Here is a 17729-nt window from a genome sequence, read left to right on the forward strand (position 1 = left end):
TGAATGACATGAATGAATGACATGAATGAATGATTTGTATGACATAACATGACATGACAGAACAGGTGCCATCAGGAAGAGTCAGAGCACTAAGTGCCACATGCTTGCGTTCTAATTGAAGTTAACATAAAACTTCCAACATTTATTTAGCACCCATTATTAGTAAAACAGACACGGATATGATTGGTCGCTGTAAGTGGAGGGAAACACTGAAATGGTCTTGTTGCTTTAGAAGGTATTCTTGAATATTTTCAGCACATGTTGGAACAAACAGCTGGTTTCCTCAGTCACTAAGAAAGCAGTATCTGTTAACAAACAGGAATATCTGGGCTTCCTCCTCCTAGGTAATCAGAATCTACAAACATAATCCTTTAATGCAAGCAGTATATAAATTACTGCACTTTTAGAATACTTGATTCTAGTTCTAGCTCTACTCCTAGCTTGATACGTGACCAAGTAAATAAATCACTTGTCATCTCAATTCTTTTATGCCTATGATAAAATGTCTAATCTCACCCAGATCCCAATTCAGGTTGAGATAACAGGATAATATATACTTGGGTGTTACAAGTTGACACAATTATGTATGCATTGTGGAGCTTCAGAAAAATTTTTTAAATCTAAGAATCTCTAAATCAGGGTTATTTAAAACCAGTCTTCAGTTTGTGGTAGACTTAAGGTCTTTAGTCTGTTTTTCTTTTTTAACCCCAATGGTCACTTAACACTACTTATACCATTGAACTCATAGCCTATTTTAGTTAACACCTGCTAGTGTTTCAGTCCACCCTAGCTCAAAACAAAGGAGGAACATGATCAACCTGAGTAATCAACGTGAGACATTAAAATGTGTAGTTTACCCTAGGAATGGGTTTGAGGGTTGGAGGGTAGGGAGCAAAAAGGAAGGACTGAGGGAGCAGATGAGGGGGGAAAAAAGGAAAGATAATAATGCTAAATTTCTAAACACTGCTCAACTCAATCCAACTAGTGTTTATTGGGTGCAAAGCTCTGTGCTTGTCATTTTAATAATACCAAGATGAGCAAGCCCCATGATGAGCTAGGAGTATGAGCTGAACTAAGAAGCACACAAATTATTAATATATCAGGCAGAGTACATAAAGGAAATACAAGGAAAAAGAAAGATGACATTAATTCAGGACATTTTAATATGCCAGAGGCAGTCACATATATTAACAACTCTTCCAAATATTCCAGATAAGCTCAGGGAGGATAACTTGTTTAAGGTCTTTAAAGCTAGGAAGTTACTGCAGGGTGGCTTTCTCCCCAGCACAGGTTCTGAAGGTCAGGCTCCATTCAGAACACCATTATTAAAGGGAAGTTCCAAGGAGGGGAATAAGTTTTGACCTAGTTGCAGTGTAGGAATTAAGAGATCAGAAAAGCTATTTGGAGGCAGTGTGTGAGGCAGGCTTTGAAGGATGAACCAGAGATTGGGCGGGAACCAGTGGAAAAGAGGGAGGGACTTTTAGGCTAAGGAAGTAATAACAATTAGCTGCTCTCCTAATTCCTTGAGTAGAGGAGTCAATCTAGGTTGAAAAACTGGCGTTCGGTCGGTCCACTCCCCCTGCCCCATCTTTTCCATTGGGGCTTTTCAGCGTTCACCAATTTCACTATTAGACTTCTATTATTTTTGTAATTGAAAAAAAAACGCAATATTTTAAAAGCACTGAATCCCTTGGACGGAGGGTGGGGGTCCGGCCAGGAGCCCCTGGCACACCCCGCCCCCTTCTACCCACTCAGCTTGACCGTCTCCTGGGAGCCGCTGATCCTCCGTGAAGGGCGCTCGCTCCCCCGCCGGTCCCTCGCTTGACCGAGGCCGCGTCAGCTGCTGGGCCGAAGTCGCCCCCGCAGGGGCGAGCGGGGCGGGGCCGCGGGCGCACCTGCCCGGCGCTGCGGGGCGAGCGGCGGCTGCGCGGACCGACGTGCCTCCCCCTCCCGCCTCGCCGTGTGTTTACGTGGAGACGAAGATGGCGGCAGTGACGGCGCTTGCCGTGCGGCCGAGGACGATTCGCCAGTGAGCGCGGAGACTGGTTCCACTACGGGCGCGGGGGGGCGCCGGTCCCGGCCCTGCTCCCTGGGCCGCGGAGCTTGCCGTCCCACCTCCGTCAGAACCGATCTTTCCTTCCAGCCCCTGACCCCTGCCCTTCCTGGTTTTCCCCCGCCTTCCTCGCAGAGGCCATGGAGGACGAGGAGAGACAGAAGAAGCTGGAGGCCGGCAAAGCGAAGGTAGGAGAGAGCCAGAGGCAACCGGGCCTGTGGTGGGAGGCGGTGGCTGGCAAGGGGTGGGAAGGGGCCCGGCAAGTGGACTTCGCAGCAGCCCCGTTGCGCTGCCTGGGAGAGAGGTGCTGCAGGGTGTGCATCTTCTTTCGCTCTCTTCTCTTTTTCTAATAGAAAAAGCCCTGGCTAGCCGGTGATACTTTCGTGATAATTGAATAGTGTGGCTCCTTTCTCGTGAATGCCCACGTAATACTCTCACTATGTTACTGTAAGCTGGTATTTAATTGCCTCTGAATCGCTAACCTTTAATTTTGTGTGTGTGTGTGTGTGTGTGTGTGTGTGTGTGTTGGGGGGGCAGTTTTCTGGGTGGTGCAGGCATTGTGCTTTCCAGGGTGGGGATTTAGGGCTTTTCTTTATTCCGTGAGGGATTTGTGCGTTGATCATCAGCTTGTCTTCCCTAGGTGGCACGCTGGCACTCTTGGGTGTGTGTGATTGGCCTGTGACAGCTGCCTCAGTAGTGGCTTGAATGTGCCACAAGTGCCAGCTGTGAACTTGGCTTTAAGGGCGTTTTTAGAAGCATGTCTTTGTACGTTTGTGTTTGGAGGTCTTTGTCATGGCATGCGCTTTTGTATCGTGTGGAATGTTAATGCAGACTGTGAATGGAACTTCTGGGGACCGAAAGGTTCCATATTACAAGCAACACCTATAGAATTCCTGCTTTAAATAATTAGGTGGTTGTATATATCTCTGGTGAGTCCCAATTTTGTGTGTGTGTGTATGAAAAAGCTTGTAAAGCAAACAATGCAAAATTTTACACAGGTATTATTCATTGGGCTTCTTAAAAATTTGACATGTACAAAATATAAATTGGGTAGCATATTTCTTTTAAAAATTGCATGTTTGAGCATATCTTTTGGCTGGTCTCAAAGGCCCTCTTCGTCCTTATAGTGAAGTTATCTTTTGTATCGTATATTCTGACTGGTTTTTTTTTGAGATAATTGTTAGCAATCATACTTGGACCACAATTAAATTATAATATAGGTAACTGTTTTCCTTCCCTTTCTTTCCTCTTCCTCCCACATAAACAAAGGAAACCAGATTAATGATTTGTTATCAATGAAGGGCCATACTGCAAAGATGCGGTAGTATAGTAGAGGCTGGACACGAGTTTGTTAAATGAATATATATATAAACTAGCTTCATATTTCTAAAATATAGTTGGTTTTCCCATAAGCTCCCTCTATGTAAGGTCAAGGCTTAAATGCTTGTGTGTAGCCTGGTTGATTTTTACTTTAGAATCTGTAAATGGAGGGAAAGGGGAATCAGGGTGTCTTCAGGTGCTCTAAATAGCTTACATTTGTGCAACCTGAGGGCGTGAGCAAACTCAGTGCATCCAGGGAAGTGGAGGTAAAGCAATGAAGATCTGATTAGATGTCTTATTTGTCTGTTACATCAGGATTTTTACTGCCTGACTCCAGAATTGTCTTCCTCAAATATATGTGAAACAGCCTTACAAAACATAGTTTACTTTGGATGACACATTTTATATTAGAGGATTTGTTTAAATTGTTTGCTGTGAGTAGTTGATTTGGCAAAGTAGAATTCTAGTTTCTTTGTGTGTATGTATGTTTCTTTGTCTTTCAAAATTCTATGGGGTAAAAGTCTTTTTACCATTATATAGATGTGATGGAATTTTAGATAGGTATTAAGATTGTGAAGACTGATAACAACATAGAAAACAGAGTGAAACAACATCATCAAAAATAGTATATACATTATTTCATTTGTATAAACGTGCTTTTAGATTAGGACTGAAAAACTCGGGATTAAAATGTATACATCTATTCAGCAAACCTATATTGAACTCCTATGTTATGCAAGAGCTGGAAATACAGAAGTACTGACGGTCTCTGTTCTGAAGTTGCTCAGAGTTTAGTGGGAGAAACAAACACTGGATGATAAATACAAAGAAAGAGGAGGGGCAGTAGGATTTGGGGGGATTTTTTTTCACATTTTGTTAAAGTATTTTAAATACTGTTTCCTCATGTTATAGACTATAAAGAAGGCTCTTAATATTGATATTAAAGCACCCTAGCATAATGCCTATCAAATAGTAGGTACTCAATAAATATTTGCTTAATATATGAGCAGAATGTTTAATGAGTCATTAACGGGTGCTACTTTACCAGCATGATTGTAATTTAATAACAGTAATCCAGAATTCTCTTAATCCAAAATATTGCTGACATCAGAAGCAACTTAAAATGATCATTTTCTAAAATTCAGAGACTTGGTTCTCCAAATGTCTCATTTGTTCGTTGGATTTAAGTATTGTGTTTGATAATGTAGTTTTACAAACTACAACTTAACCTTTTTCTGGGATAATTTATTGGTAAACTGTTCAATTGAAGTTTCCTTTCTGTATCTAGACCTCATAAATGATCATTTTTTAATAGCTCATCATGTATACAGCAATGCTTTATAAAATATTTTATACCAATCAAAATCGTAATAGGAGAATAAATTATGGTATTTGTTAACATTAAAATAATTCTACAAAGACTTTTTGAATTGAGAAAATGCCCACAAATAATGCCAGGCTAAAAAAAAGTTACCAAAAAACATGAATACATTTGAAAACTAAATGAACTGAGATGTGGTTATCTCTGAGTGGTGGGTTATAGGTAATTTAAATTTTCTTTACACTTTTAGTATTTTTCAAATTCTCTATATTTCTTTTATGACCAGGGAAAAATGTTCAAATGGCATTTTTAAAAATAATAAAGGCTTTTAAAATACAATATATTAAAGCACACGTTATATTGTATGACCATTGTCAGCACAAGAAAATGAGGCACAGAATAACTAGGTTTCCTACTTTAGTGTAGTGCTAGAACTGTAATTCTTATTCCATTGCTGCTTATAGTTGAGATTCCATATTATTAGGCATTTATAGATCTTCTTTCCATTTTTGTCTTGCTTATTCTACTTTCCTTGCTGTCAGTTGTCATTGTTATGGACGTGCTCATCTTGCCTTGCTCCTTCTCATCTGCCTCTTCCCCTAATTTTCTGTTTTAGATTTGCTGTGAGTAAAGAACCCAGACACTGAGGTTGATAGAATGCTTTGTAAACGATCAAGGGCCCATGCAGCCTGGTGAATTGACTTTATGGCAGTTTAGTTTTTCTGCTTCTTGGTGGTTTTTTGGTTTGCTCTTGGGTCCTCAGCTATGTCCTCAGTATTGATGTTGCAAGACGCCTGAGCCTGGGATGTAAGACATTACTGCATTATGTATTAAGTAAATATTTTCAGAGCTGGGTCAACCCCATTAACAATGTGCTGACGGGACAGCTCTACATAGGTTGCCCTTGTGTTGAATCAAACTATTCTAACTTCACTTTAAATGACCTCATTTTTTTTCCAAGTAAAATTATTTATGTTACATAAAGGAAGTATTGTAATTTAAGTGAACAAAATTAAATAGAGAATTGTATATTTAATATAAAATTATTACTCTCGTAAATTCTCATTATGTATACTTTAAGTTCTATTCAACATTTTATGATTAGTGTTATTTGTTGAATAATTCTTCCCTATTGCAAAGAATTTATAATTATATGATTTTTGTTTAACAAGCATTTTCAGTTTGAAGAGTAATGCCAGTTGTGTGTAAAAAAGGACAATGCTCCGTAGAAGCTGTATATAAGATTATTGATAGCAGGACTTTTCAATTATTTTCCCCTTTGATAGACAAAGTTGGTTATGATGTAAAATTGTTATTTGCATATTTCAGATACACTAGTCTGCAACTAAGAAAGTTTTCCCTCCCTGTTTTCTTTTGAATTTTCTAATTTTTTATACTTACGTATGACAGAACTTACTTAGCTTTCAAAGTAGATGCAGCATTTTATGCCTTCATCAACATTTATTTCAATACTGGTGTGTTGCCTGTGACTTAAAACTCATTCATGACCTTCAGGCTTTGTTGAAACAAAGCAAAACACGTTTAGAGAGGTGATATGGAGGAAAGATGTGTCTTCTTAATGAAACTGAAAGTTGAATGACGGCACTTGGAAAAAAGGAAGTGAAAAAGATAGGATCTGTCCAAGAGTGGAACAAAAATTTTCAAACAAAAGCATCTCTTATTTATAGAAATAAAAAGGTTTGTAGTGAGACCTAAACTGTGACTACAAAATATTTATCTATTACAGGCTACTGATTATTAAAATATAAGTGAAGTTTTTCTAATATGAAAGTTAGAAAAAATTCTGATGGTAAACTGTTAAACATTAAATGATAAGGGACATTATTTATATTCATTTCTCGGTAAGAGTCCTCTAACATTAAAATTAGGCACCTTATTGGTAGCATCCCTATAAAAATTTTAGTTTGCAGAAGTTACAGGATTTTTCAAAGTTTATTTTTAAAGGTTGTTTGGCATCTGATATATACGTATGTGAGAAAGAGAAAGAAAGAGAATTTATAATATTTCTATTTGTCCTGATAGAAAAAGGCACTAGGACTTTGGAGACATTTATTTGTTCATTTGTTCAGCCAACATTTTTGAACGCCTACAACTGCAGCTATGGATTTTTACTTAACAAGCATTTATTTAAATCATCACAAATTCTGTGCCTTATTGTCCGTTAGAATAATCCTAACATAAAATGTGGCTCTCATCAGGTGTTTTGAAGGGTAAATGAAATGACGATTGAGAGCTTTTTGAGTTTTCCAGGTGCTAGATAGATATGAAGAAGCTGTGATTGTTTTTTTTAATTGAAGTGAAACTCACATAAAAATTAATCGTCTTAAAGTGAAGAGTTCAGTGGCTTAATACAATGTTATTCAACCAGCAGTTCTGTCTAGTTCAGGAACATTTTTATTATCCCAGAGTAAAACCCTGTATTCATTAAGCAGATACTCTTCATTGCCTCTTCCCTCTAGCCCACTAGCAACCAGCAATCTGCTTTCTATTTCTATGGATTTGCCTATTCTAGTTATTTCATATAAATGGAATCATACAAAACATGATTCTTTATGTCTGGCTTATTTCACTTAGTATAATGGCTTCTTTTGTTTTGATTTTTAGAGACAGGGTCTCACTCTGTCACCCAGGCTGGAGTGCAGTGGCACAGTCATAGCTCACTGCAACCTCGATCTCCTGGGCTTAAGTGATCCACCTCAGCTTCCCAAGTACCTGGGACTCCAGGTGTGCACCACCACGCCCAGCCAATTTCCTTTATTTTTTGTAGAGATGCGGTCTTTCCATGTTGCCAGGCTTGTCTCAAACTCCTGGCCTTAAGTGATCCTGCTGCCTTGGCCTCCCAACGTGCTGGGATTACGATGTGAGCCACCGTGCCCTAGCATAACGTTTTTTGAGGTTTGTCCATATTTTAGCATGTATCGGTACTTCGTTCCCCTTTATGACTGAATAATATTGCATTGTATGTATATACCACAATTTATCCATTTGTTAATTGATGGACATTTGGGTTGTTTCTGCCTTTTGGCTGTTGTGCTCCTGTGAATGTTTGTATGCAAGTATTTGAGTACCTGTTTTTATTTCTCTTGGGTACATACCTAGGGGTGGAACTGCTGGATCATGTGGTAAACTTTTTGAGGAATCATTAAACTGTTTCCATAGTGACAATACCATTTTAAATTCCCATCAGCAATGTATATGGTTCCAGTTTCTCCATATCCCTCCAGTGCTTGTATTTTTCTTTTTTCTTTTTCTTTTTTTTTTAATTATAGCCATCTTGGTGGATGTGAAATGGGTCTCATTGTGGTTTTGATTTACATTTTCTTGATGACTAATGAATGGTGTTCAGCATCTCTTCATGTGCTTTTTGGCCATTTGTAGATCTTCTTTGGAGAAATAACTATTCAAGTTTTTTGCCCATTTTTTACTTGGGCTGTTGCTAACTTCTTTTTTATAATATCACTAATTATTGTACTTATAATTAACTATATATTGTGTATGTCTTTTCTATATATTTGGAGAGAGAGCTTGTGCACTCAAACGTAAGAGAGGAACAGACAGAAACATACATCTCCAGTGGGATTATCTTCCATCTTGGTTTTTTTAGGCCTTCCAGGCTCTGCCAAAATTTAAATTGTTTCTTCCTTTGAATACTAGGCTCTTGGTAAGTTGATTAGAGCATGATGCGAAAGTTTGATTTCTTTGTGGGCCAATGACTCATTCCATTCCATGGTCAGCTGTTTCACAAGTGCATGCAGTTGGTCAAAGGGGCACCTGTTGGGTATTTTTTTGGCTTGATCATTACCAAACCATTTCAACTGTGGGGGGAAAGTAGCATTCAGCAATGAAAAGGCTTGTGATTTTTATATGTGAACACAATTGGTGAGTACAAATAATTCACCAGCGTGAGACGTTTTTGTTATCATATTGATTCCCCTTTTAGTTTTTGTGGTATTCATCATGAAAATATAACTAAGGATACTTAATACCCATCTAGATACATTGCATAAAGCTTTGGTTGATTTGCACCTGGGATTAACACTATTCAAAGGCTGAGCACAGTGGCTCACACCTGCAATCCTAGCACTCTGGGAGGCCAAGGTGGGAGGATCACTTGAGGTCAGGAGTTCGAGACCAGCCTGAGCAAGAGTGAGACCCCCGTCTCTACTAAAAATAGAAAAAATTAGCCAGGCGTGGTGGCACACGCCTGTAGTCCCAGCTGCTTGGGAGGCTGAGGCAGAAGGATCACTTGAGCCCAGGAGTTTAAGGTTGCTGTGAGCTAGGTTGATGCCACAGCACTCTAGCCTGGGGCAACAGAGTAAGACTCTGTCTCAAAAAAACAAAACCAAAAAAACAACCCCATTCAAAGTGTTAAATATTCAGATTATTCAAATAATTTAGCATTGTTTCAAGACTAGTTTTGCCTGGGTTATTTATTTAAATCTATAGATTCTTTTGTACTGTATAAAATTCCTTTATCCTCTTTGTTCATGAACAATGTAGTGTTTCTTTTCAGTTGCCGTCAGAGTTATGATTCCTATTGTGGTTTACTATTCACTGAGATTTTTGTGTGGTCTAAAAGTTTCTCTGTAAATATAAGGATTCCCCCTCCCCTTTTAAGAGATTATTTCTTAAAGGCCCAAAAGGTATTATTCTGACTATTCAGAACAATGCTACTTTTACTATACAGAGTCCTAACCTATAAAGATTGAAATTTATAAATTGTATTTATTGAGTAGGTTCTCTCATTTACAAATCTCTGAAACACTAAAAGTGTATAAAATCTAGACTCTCCTTATATTTCTAGATACCGAATACACTAAAAATTCCTTGTTTACAAAGGATTGCTCATTGTGGGATCTGCGATTAGGCTGCAGCTATTCCTTAGGGGGTCTCACTTTTATTAAAATTGGTATTGCCTTATTGTTTCCCTAGAGAAGATAGTGACAGGGACTAGTTATAACTAAAATATTAGTTCTCCATATATATCAGGAATCAAATTTAATGTGTGAAAGTGTTTGAAGGAGTCGTGGGGGATTACAATGGTCATGGGGCAGTGCTCTCATTTAATTCCCACACCATTTGTATTCTGTTGACTGTATATGTATATGTTGGTTTCTTGAGAGTCAAATAAATTAGTAGATGTTCTAAAGAACAAGTATTAGAAAATGTGTAAAAACTGCATTAAAAGTTATCTACTGGGAGTTTTTATATGAAATAATAGGTCTTGGCTGAAAGTTATAGAAACCCTATTTTCTATTCATAGGCAACTTAAAAATATTGGAAATATTTTTGGTGTGAAATCTTTCATATTTGCCAAACTAAAATTAATTTTAATTTGCATAAATTCCTTTCATAATGAAAATATTACATACCCAAGCATATAATGACTTCTTTTGACAAGAGAACTCTCTTTTCCACTTGAAACAATGAATAGCAATTTTTATAATAAAGTTGGAGAAAAAAGATATTTTGAGATTTTTTTTTAGTTGAGAAGAATATATATTTTTTACAAATTCAAGATGAAATAAGATAAATAATTTTAATAGGTCTCAGGATTTTAATCTTATGATAGAAGAGCCTGTCTGTATTTATTTTTCTCTAGGATTTAAACTTCTAAAAATGATCTAAGTTTTCTCTTTTCTGCCTCATGTTATTTTCTAGGCTCAGTAGTTTATACTTGTACTCAGAAAACATCTTGGTTGAATAATCCTTTGAATTATTTTCCTTTATTCTGTGATTATTTTCCTTTATTCTGTATACTCATAACCAGATACCATTAGTTGTTTTTTTTTATTCAAAATTTGTCTCATAGTTAGCCTTTTTCTTCCCATTCTAACACCACAACCCAATAAAATCAGACCCACATCATCTCACCTTCTATCTGGTTTCCTTGTTAGTATGCCCTGTACATTGTCACTGGATTAATTTTAAAATGTCCTTTTCATTTTTTGTCACTGGATTAATTTTAAAATGTCCTTCTCATTTTGATATTCTTCTACTCAGTTCTTTTCAGTCTTTGAGATCAAATCCTAGAGTTATTAATTCATTTAATGTTTATTTGAGCCTCTACTTTATCAAAGTCATTGGGAATTCAGAGATAAAATCACAGGCCTGCCTCTAATACTTTCACATTCTAATAGTGTAGAAAGTCAACCACAATATATGAAGTATTCAGAGTCAAGTGCAGGGAGCCATTTGTTTACTCATTTGATAAATATAATTGAGCATTTATAACTTGCTAGGCACTGTGCTAGACTGTAGGATATGAGAGACATGGACTCTTCCAAGCATAAGCTTTATCTAGTTAGTAGGCAGGCACATAAAAAGATAACTATAAATACAGGATGACTAGTATAATTCTGAGTCTATGAAAAACACAGAGGAGGGATATCTGATTTCATCTTGGCAATTAGGGAAAGCTTTCTGGATGGATAAACACTGAATGAAACCTTAAGGAATGGGGAGAAACTAGCCAGGTAAGAAGGGAGTGAAGATGAGTAGAAGCTTCCTGGAGAATGAGATAAGACGAATAAAGCAGAGGTGTGGAATAGTTTGACTTGTTTGGAGGAAGAATGGCATTATGTTGTTTGATATTGTTGGAGTATCAAGCTATAAGCTAGTCATGGCAAGAGATGAGGCTAGAGAAGTAGGTCAGGACTCCACCTTGAAGATCCTTGAATCTTGTGTTGAGGAGATTGAGTTTTATTCTGTAGGTTTTGGGGACCTATTGGTAAGTTTTTAAGCTGGGGGCTAATACGGTTATGTAGATTTGCACTCTAGATCGGTTTGGCAGCTGTGTGGAGGATAGGTTGAGGAGGACAAAACCATTTAGGAGGCTGCTGAAGTAGTACAAATGAGAGACAATGAAGTAGGAACAAAAGAGGGCATAAATAAATAAATACTTAGAAGGTAAAGTCAGCAGAACTTGGTGATTGGTTGGATCTGAAAGGTAAAGGAGAGTGAGCATGGAGAGAAGGTTGGTGTTACACTAAGTAACATTTTCTAATTATTTTCTGTAATTATAGGAAGAGGAACAGTTTCAATTGTTGACCTTAGGCAAGAATGTGAAATCAGTTTTGGATATATTGTATCAGAACTTCCTTATGAGACATGTAAGTGGGAGTTTTCAAAGATTTTGTTGTGATAAGTAGTATAATTGTAGTGGTTATGAGGTTGGACTAGACCAGACTGTCTAGGATGAAATCTTGGCTCTGCCATTTACTAGCTTTCTGACTTTAGGATTTAACCTCTCCGTGCCTCTGTTCCTTATCTGGAAAATGAGAACAATAATAGTACTGTCTTGGTACTTGGGGTTATTGTGAGAATTCACTAATAAGTATAAAGCACTTAGAATTTTGGCATTCTATAAAAAGTGTTCAAGAAGTGTTAGGCATTGTGATCATAACTGTCATGCTGGAACATAGAGGGTTAAGCTATGCCGCAGAAAATTAGATGGGAAAAATAGGTTGGGATCAGATAATAAGGAGCCATATGTGTCATATAAAGTGTAGATTTTACCTTAAAAGTAGTGGAAAACTGTTAAAGAATGTGTGTTCATCGTTTTTAGCTTCTGGAAAGATTCTTTCTAAAAAATATATCACATATTCAAGTAGATAGGTTGCCACTAGGTGGCAGTTATGTGGTATTGCTGTACAAATGAAGGAAGGCATAAACCGTCATGTGTTTTTTTAATAAAATATTGACTTGATTAAAGTAGCTAAATGTAAGCAGTCCAATTCTAGTAGGACTCTTTTGTTCCAACAAAACAAAGCAAATTTGAGAGTAGTTAAGTAAAGAGAAAAGAGAGGGTTATTATTGTAAAGATGCAGAGATTTCAAAGAAAGGTCAGAGAAGTATAAGTTGGGCCTCATGGAAACTGAAAAGCTGATGTCTTTCTCTCCATCATTTTGTCTCTTCTCTTCACGAGGTCTTATACTCCTCTCTTTGTGGATCATCTTCCTTTGTCTACACGTCCATTTGCACATGACCAAAAGTTATGGGATGAATCCCCAAATCTGTTTTATCCAATGGAGTTGTTTCCCACATTTAGTGTACTTCAAAAAGAAAAAAGAAAGGGGAAAGAAAAAGTATATAAATAGTGGAAGCAAATCTACTCATAGAGTAAGCATCTAGCCAAGTGGTTCCCAAATTTTGATGCATATAAGAAGTACCAGGGAAGCTTTAAAAATTTTTTGATGCCTAGGTCATACTCTATACCAAAATCAGAAAACCTGGGGTGGGAGCCAGGTCTCACCATTTTTTAAGGATCCTCAATGAACAGTAAAGTTTAGGACCCACTGACATAGCCACTTAGTGTGATTCTGTGACATTGAGTGATTATACATCATGACCTCTTCTAAGCCACCTACATTACCTGGTGTGCAGCTCAAGAAGTTGGGATGAGTTGATGCCAGAAGGAAAATTGGCCATATCGGATACAGAGAAAAGTGTTTCAGTTTGCAATACGTCTAGGAGGTTGACCACGTAAACTGTACTTTATGGGTGATTTTAGGGGTATCTACTGAGGTATATGATTATTGCATCATGCACTGATTTTAGAATCTTTCATAGAAGATAGATTTCTCCATATTACCTTTCTGGACAGCTTTCCTACCTCCTTGTTTCCTATTTCCAAGAGAAGAATCGAACTGATTCACCTCTCTTTTCTTATTGGACTAGGGTGAGAGAAGAGTCAGGTGTCATGGATGGTAGGAGCTATGAGCATTAGCCATTTTTACATGCTTTAAAAATACTTAAATATTTCATCTACAAAACATATATAAAGTGTATACATAAGGTAAAGATTAATGGCAAAAGAACACCTCTATACCTGTCATCCAACTGAAGAAGCATGTGCATACAAATACATTTGAAATCTTTCCTGCATCTAATCCCACCCCCTCATCACCTGAGGTAACTACAATTCTGAATGTGTTTATTATTACCTTGCTTTTCTGTACCACGTATGTGTACATAAACAATATATTAGTTTTCCTGTGTTTGAACTTAATGGTACCATATGAAGCCTTGAGTGATTTGCTTTTTGTTCAGTATTGTGTAAAGCATGTTCACTCCTGCGTAGTATTTCATCGTAAGAATTTACCTCAGTGTCCATTCTCATATCAATGAATGTTTGTATTGTTTCCAGTTTTCTACTATTTTACTGTTGTGAATACTGCCACTGTGTTAATTTTTCCTGTCTTCTTAGGCACAGCATGTGCCACAGGCTTTAAGATGTGCAAAGTTGTGATCCCAAGATCCTTCAGTCCTTGGGGAGTAATGACTGTGTTCAAAAATGGGGTACAAAGAGGGAGTGAAGTCAAAAGCAAACTGATATTTGTCTGTTTATTATGTGCCTGGTTTTATCACATAAATGACAAATGTCCATGTGAGCTGGTGATGGATGCTGAATACATGATACCCATCAACCATGGACCATTGAACTGACCAGATATAGAGTTCTTTTATTTTTTCCTGCAAAAATATATGCGTATCAGAGGGAATAAAAATCTGTAACCAAGGTTTATAAATGAGCAAACCTCAGATGATAAATCGACATACGGTTTATGCAGCTGAGTATGTCTATTTGTTACAAATATACCTTTCTGTAGGGAGTTTCCTTTATATGAACTGTACAGTGTTATTTTTTGTTTATTTTTAATGGGATTAAACTTAATTATACAGAGACTAGATATGGTTAGGTTCAAAGTGCCATTTTTCTCACTGTTCATTGGTAGCAGTAACTCAGATGACAGAGAAATGATGCAGAGATAGGTGGCATCTGAACGGCACTCTCTTTTGGGATAAGATTTCCGGTAGGTATACAGTTGCCATATATCCTTTTAAAAATCATGATATTGGCATATGGGCCCATGATCATTTTATTAGTGAATATGCTTTACAGATCTACGAGGGAGGGAGACTGTGAAGATGTTTCAAAGAAGAAAACAATCACTCATGGTCTCATAACCCACAAGTAATCGTTTTAAACAGTTTGTTGTTTATTCTTTGTTTCTATGCATATTTTTAAACTTTACTTGAATCATACTTTATAAGCAGTTTTGTTCTTTTTTGCCCAAATTTACATTGAGAGCATTTTCCACATTAAAAATTAAAAAAAAAACACATTATTTTTGACAGCTACATAATACTGCATTGTGTGGTTGTGCAGTAGTGTAACTATTGACCTGATACATCATCTTAGTGTTTTTGGTTTTTTGTTTTAAGAAACTGTGCAGGTATGCTGAAGTTCTGAGGAATAATGCTAAAATTATTGCTCAGTGCTGCCTTTTTTCTGTAAAAAATAAATTACTTTTTTTCACTCAACAAATATTTGTTAAGAGCTACTGTTCTAGGCTTAGAGTATATAGGCTTTGATTTTTATTAAAAATCCCTGCCCTTTTAGAGCTTAACTTTCAGTTTTTTGTTCTGAAATAATATGACTTCATAAATCAGTAAAATGAGCCTAAAACAATGTTTTGATAATTTTATGTACTTCAAAATGATTTATTTTAATGGAATTGTTCCACTTTTTATCTTATTGTCTTTTTTCATTTGGGATCATTTAGTAATGGATACTGTTTACTGAATTGTTTCTGAAGCAGCAATTTTTTTTTAAAAAAAAGTTTTTATAATATAGAATTCTAGTTTTTTCCCCCTTATCATTAAGTGAGGGTACAGACAGGACAGAGAGAAGGGACCAATTTAAAATTTCTACCAAAAACCCCTAAAAACTGGAAGAAATCTTAGAAGATCCTTCTAATGTATTTCTTCTTCATTATACAGTTGAAGAGACTGATTTGGTGGGTTGTCCAGTGTCATACCAAGTTTGTTAGAGTCTATGTAGATACAACAGACCAGTAGTCTATTATATGTAATCCATATTCTTTTTGAAACATTATTTTCATTCAACAAATATTTGTGCCTACTATGTGCCAGGCAATGGAATTTTGCTGAAATTTGCAAAATTAAGATGGTTCCTTAAGCTGTCGAGTTTGTTTTCTTCTTAGACATGAAAGTGTTCCCAAACCTTTATTTTTTAAAAAAGTCATTGGATTGAATGAGATTCTAGGATATAAATAGGACTGGTGGCTCAGTAATGTGAAGTCCTGTGATCTTTTCCTCACCTGATGCCTCAGGTCTATTTGGCATTGTTATCCTCCAATAGTTTATGTTCTTGTGATACTGTTGGAAAATATGCTTCATAGTATCCTTAAAATGTTGTTTTTGTCTTGTTTGCTTTCATTTGCCATACTTTAACTCTACGGCAGTGGTCTTTGAGTCATCTGTTGTAATCTTTTTATTTCCGTAGTTAGGCTGCTGGAGTTTTGTAATAGTTTGTATAGTATTTTTATTTATCATTCATTAAGGACTATTAAAAAGATTTAAAGGCAGAACTGACAAGTACAAATAGTCATCATAATTAGAACTAATTAGGGTTTTTAATTTTTCTACAGCAATAACATAGAAAATAGCTCTAATTACAGCTGTTTTTGAACACTGGAGAGACTAGATAACATATTTAAATAATATTTCGTACCATCCTCTTTGGGTATGTGTGTGTTGTGTTTGTTTTTATTTTCTTTCCAGTCTTGTCAAAAAAGCACTTGTTGGTTTGGTGATTTCACTTGTTCATGTCTTTAAAGTTAGTGTTCTAGGATTGTGAGATATAATGACAAATGAAAAAGAGAGCTGAGAATACATGGAAATACATGGAAAACAAATTGGTATAATGGAAAGTTGGATTTGGAGTCAGATATGCTTGTTCTATACTATTTTGCTACTTTTTGCTTATGATTTGGGGCAAGCAACTCATATTCTTTAAATCTCAGCTTCCACATTCATTTCTCAATAAGATATTTCCGTACCTTTCCACGTATACCCCATCCAAATTAAGTCTTTTCTGTTTGTAGGCTCTCCTAGTACCTATATATTTTCTTCAGTGCATTTTTCATCACTTGAAATGATGTATTTCTGTGTTTACCTATATTTGTTTAATTTGTTTTTTCCACTGGGATTACAATTCATGGGAGTAGAGTCTGTATCTGTTTTATTCATCACTCCATGTCGTGCATTAGCACAGGGTTGGACACATGATAGGTATTCAATAAATATTTATTGAAGAAATAAACTACTTACTACCCGATATATGCCAGGTTATTTTCCTCACAGGTATAAAACTCTACAACTACATTTTGTGGAAAGCCTTTTCCTATTAGGAAATCAGGACAAGAGAGGTACCCATACCACCTGCTTAAAATATATGTAGGACTGTTGAGTTTATGAAGTTGTACATGGTTATCTCATTTATTTCTCACAATGTGAGGAGATGACAGGCCTAGACTAAAAGGTTCTATTGTTAACGGACGATATATTTTGACTCACATCTATAACATAGTGCCTGACACATAGTAAACACTCAATGAACACTGAAGAAAGTAAACAGATTCCAAATAGTTGTGGTTTTTTTTTTTTAAATGACATTATAAAAACCTGGCATGTTTTTATACAGCGTTTTGAAATTCAATGTTTTATTAAGCTGATCATTTATAAATTTATAAATCTTGAGTTTAAGGAATAAACTATTTATGTTTAGTCATTTATTCATGTTCTGGTCAGGGTAAGACTTTTGCTTGGGATCTGAACCAGTTTTTACAGACAAGTGTATATGGACATAATATCTTTCCAGTAACTCTTCCAGCTATATCTGAGACTACATATGTTAACATTTTTATAATTGGCTTCAAAATGACAAACACAGATGGCTGTAGTCTGAATTTTCAGCATGTTTTAGAATAAATGTTTTCTCAGTAATTTAAAGTGCATCATTTCAGCATCAGATGATTACCTAATTGAGTAGAATTTTTTGCTTATCTGCTAGCTTGCCATTTTTCAGATTTAAAATAAAAATAGTTTAAATAGCTGCAAGACATTGGATATCTGATATGATCTTGTTCCTTCTCTCACATTTTTACCATACAGAACTCTTGCTAAAAAAAAGTTACTATAGGTATT

General features: G+C 36.3%; 1 protein-coding gene across 1 annotated transcript in view; it reads left to right on the plus strand.

Annotated features, from left to right (window-relative positions):
- The first annotated feature begins 1985 nt into the window (after window positions 1–1985).
- Window positions 1986–17729, plus strand: part of AKAP9 (A kinase (PRKA) anchor protein 9) — a 221395-nt gene continuing 205651 nt past the window's right edge. The window contains exon 1 of the mRNA XM_012656550.1: window positions 1986–2241. Within this exon, the coding sequence (XP_012512004.1) occupies window positions 2194–2241 (48 nt within the window). The 5' untranslated portion in view covers window positions 1986–2193. The remainder of the gene's footprint in view (window positions 2242–17729) is intronic.

Source organism: Propithecus coquereli, unplaced genomic scaffold (assembly GCF_000956105.1).
Source record: "Propithecus coquereli isolate 6110/MARCELLA unplaced genomic scaffold, Pcoq_1.0 Scaffold508, whole genome shotgun sequence".
In the NCBI taxonomy this organism is placed as follows: Eukaryota; Metazoa; Chordata; class Mammalia; order Primates; family Indriidae; genus Propithecus; species Propithecus coquereli.